General features: G+C 35.2%; 1 protein-coding gene across 1 annotated transcript; it reads left to right on the top strand.

Annotated features, from left to right (window-relative positions):
- The first annotated feature begins 269 nt into the window (after positions 1-269).
- On the top strand, positions 270-2,027 carry LOC114371714 (cytochrome P450 704C1-like). Its single transcript, XM_028329070.1, has 4 exons — positions 270-470; positions 1,170-1,262; positions 1,526-1,846; positions 1,953-2,027. The coding sequence occupies exons 1-4, from the start codon at positions 270-272 to the stop codon at positions 2,025-2,027; spliced, it is 690 nt and encodes a 229-aa protein (XP_028184871.1).
- The last annotated feature ends 1,848 nt before the right edge of the window (positions 2,028-3,875 follow it).

Here is a 3,875-nt window from a genome sequence, read left to right as displayed (position 1 = left end):
ACCTCTTCTTCCATATGCAAGTCTTACTTTTTTTGCTTCTTTTGGGTCTTTCCAAATACAATATTCAGGTGTTGAACCCGCTGGAAGACCTGGTCACCAGTCAACGGTATCGGTGCATGTTGATGCTCTTGACCTCCATTAAATGTTTTTTTCAATCGGCGGTAAGGGTAATGAGGTTTTAGAAAACTTCGATGCCTAGTGTAGACTGTTTTTCTACCATGTTTCAGTTGTATGTAGCGTGTGTGTTATCTGAAAACTTTGATGCCTAGATGGGGAACTTCTTCCCTAGAGCTATTGACAAAAGCTTGATGATATTAGAGCACTACAAGAAGGGGTCTATTAAGGATGCAGAGAGTGTGTGTTATCAGAAAGCCATGCAGGCCTTTATGGAAATGGTAGACAAGGGTATCCTTCCTGACCAATTTATTTGGAATTCAATGCCACTTAGTCTGACCCAACAAGAACTTCCAGTAAGAATATGCTCAACATAAATGACATACTCTAGTACTCCTCGGGTGGATTGTGCAAATTTTGCCCCACAATCAATTTCTTAGCTTCACACTTTTAATACTCTCTCACTTGTTAAAAAGTATGCAGGGTTTCGGGTATTGTTTATTTGGAGGAAAAAGGAAATTGGTGTAGACTTCAATCAATTATTTTTAAATCTAACACCAGTATATGTGTATATAAATACTGAGACAAAAGTCAAAAGAGTAGTCTGTGATAATATATATATATACATACTAGTCCATACGTATGTACTTGGAGTTGCTATAATCAAAGAGCTTCCACAGCAACACCAATTAGCAATAGTAAATGATAACCTGAAGAAAAAAAGCATAAGGCAATTAGCCACAGTGTATTTAAAGCCTTTTACAACTATGTCCAGAACTGCTTTGCTCAGCAAGTGGCGCCATCAGAGGAAGGCAACAAGCTATCAATTCTCAACCAAAATGTTGAGAGAATTCAGCATTCAAATCCAATGCAATAAAACTTGCAAAGATACTGTCTGAAGCTACAATCTCAAACAATTGAGATGCATGTAAAGATGTTATTAGTGCAAAACTGCTACACAAAACAAAGCCCTTCTTCTGTTCCTTAATAACCATAAATCTTGGTCTCTTCTGCTTCTTGCTTATTTGCATATTTTTTCATGAAAGCAACTCTAGATTCTATATGCAAAGGTTCTCCTTGTTGTTGAACTGGAAACCATGTGTGGAACCTATAAACAAGGCACAAAGTTCTCCAATGCTATTGATGAAGTAAGTGCTGCTATCATGTATCGGTGTTTTAAATTTCTCTAGAGAATTATGCGGTTCTTGAACATCGGATCTGAAGCGGTAATTAGGAAAAGTTTAGGAGTGATCGATGAATTCGTTTATGAACTAATCAGAACCAAGATTAAGCAAGCCCAAAACCTACAAGATAATTCTCTTATGAGAACAACTACTAAAATTATTGGTTACTATTTTACCATTCTTTATTGTGTTATGTATAATTTGTTGGAAACTTGAATGTTTTACAGGTGGTGAAAGGAGACATCTTGTCAAGGTTTATAGAATTGGAAGAAACTGATCCAAAGTACCTTGGAGATATTTCCTTGAGTTTTATCCTTGCAGGGAAAGATACAATATCAGTTACTCTTTCTTGGTTTCTTTACAAACTTTGCAAGAACCCTTATGTGCAGGAGAAGACTGCACAAGAGATTAGACAAACAACAAATGTAGAAGCTGGATCAACCATTAGTGAACTTGCAGCTAGAGTAACTGAAGAAAACATGGACAAGATGCAGTACCTGAATGCAACATTGAATGAAACACTCAGGCTCCACCCAGCAGTTCAAGTGGTAATAAAGCTATATCCTTTAACATGAATTGAAACATGCATCATCAGTGTTGGTGATGAGTGTTTCTGTGGTTGGTTCACTAACCAATGTTATGATGGTTTTCTAGGAAGGCAAGTTTTCTTCAAGGAAGTCAATGTCCTCATCAAGAACTAAAGTTGAACCTGGACTTTTTGACCCATGACACAAAACTTGTGACTCTGAAATGGGATCAGGGATTGGTTCAACAATAGGTACTGGAAGAGGAAATTCAATGGGATGACAACTAGGCCAAATAGCACTGGGACCAAACTTAGATATTATTGGGTTCAAATATGTAAAATGATTGGCATGAAAGGTACTACTAGTCACTCGATAGTTGCTAGGTGAAACTGATTGAGGTTGAGTAAAAGGTCCAGGATGAATATTCATGTTTACTAAACATGGGCCAATTGTAGGAGCTGCACTAGGACCAGAAGGAAGACTGATTGAGACCGTACCCAAATCAAATAAATATTAAAAATGCAGTATCTAGGAAGTGATCCTAGGTCATCTCCCAAAGAGCAATGGTCAACCAAACGTTCGTAACAGATAGTAATAAAACAGTAACGAATTGGAGGGGGGGGGGGGTTGTTTGTTTTTCTAAACTAAACAACAAGTAAATTTGAATTAGAAAATATCATAATTAAGACACGTTGTTTCCCCTTGATTCACAAGCAAGTCTCTTATCCTAGGTTGCGAGAATTTATCCTTTATCAGTTCAACCACTTAATTCAACCCTAAATTAAATTACTAAGCGAAATTTAACATAAGGCATTCATTATGTGATTAAGCAACACATACACCAATTAATCATGAACGAAACTGATCATTAAGCATGAACATAAATTAAGCGCAGAGACAATTAATCAAGCACTAAGCATGCATGGATTAATAGCAACAAATATAGAGTAATTGGTGAAGAGGAGAAACTGATTAGAATTTAATAGAAATAATAAAACCTCAAAGAGAGCTGTGCTTGATCCTCAAGAGAAAACAACGCTGGAGATTTAGCCTTCCATTAATCAGTAGAAACGAAATTGTAGATTGAAGCAAAAAAACAAAATTTTATTGCTACGTGAATAGTAAAAACTGGAATTGCAAAATCTAAAATTATTCTTTGTCCCTAAAACGAAAAAGACTCAAACGAAAAAGAGAGAGAGGAGAGAGACTAAAACTAGAATCTTGGTGTTGTTATATAGTTTTCAGCCCCAAAGCTTACAAATTTGTTTTAAGTCCAAGCCCATAAATAAAATAAAATCTAGATAAGATAAGATAAAACAAAATCTAGATGAAATAATATCTAGATGAAATAAAATCTAGATAAGATAAGATAATATAAGATCTAGATGAAATAAAATCTAAATAAGATAAGATTTGGTAGAATAAAATAGTCTGCTCTCTTCAAGTCCAAGCCAAATTCTGGATTCAAGCCCAATTGCTTTAATTCTCTTGAAATTAAATTAAAAACACAAAATTAATCAGTAGGCCCAAATGATAAAACTGCATAATTAAATTGATAATTAAGGCTAATCAATAATTAAAATGGTGACAAAAAGGGTTAAGAAATATGAGAAAATGATGACATATCAAATCCCCTCACACTTAGCCTTTTACACTCTTGGGCAAAAAAAAAAAAAAAAAAACAAAGCATGGGACAAATCCAGAGACATTAAAGAGAAACAAACAGACACAACAACAATTACATATTTCTGAATGAATCTCAAGGAATGAAAAGAATGGGTAACATCCAACACGTAAAGAGTTAAAGAGTCAAGGCCGTCATGAAAATCATCCAAGGATCTCAAACACGACAAGATAGTCAATCAGCTTAAGAATGAAAAGTGATAAAGCCTCACAAGATATGCACTCTATCTCTCAAGTGTCTAGGCTACTGTTTAATCTCAGAGCACCCATGAAAATAAACACCACATAGACTTGACAAGACTCTAAAATTGACAACCACATCACAAGAACATGCACATGAGGATCAAAAGGTCTTTTAAGGTTGTAA

This window comes from Glycine soja, chromosome 10 (assembly GCF_004193775.1).
Source record: "Glycine soja cultivar W05 chromosome 10, ASM419377v2, whole genome shotgun sequence".
NCBI classification, from domain to species: Eukaryota; Viridiplantae; Streptophyta; class Magnoliopsida; order Fabales; family Fabaceae; genus Glycine; species Glycine soja.
Note: the sequence above shows the minus strand (reverse complement) of the source record. Positions and strands in the feature narration are given on the sequence as shown.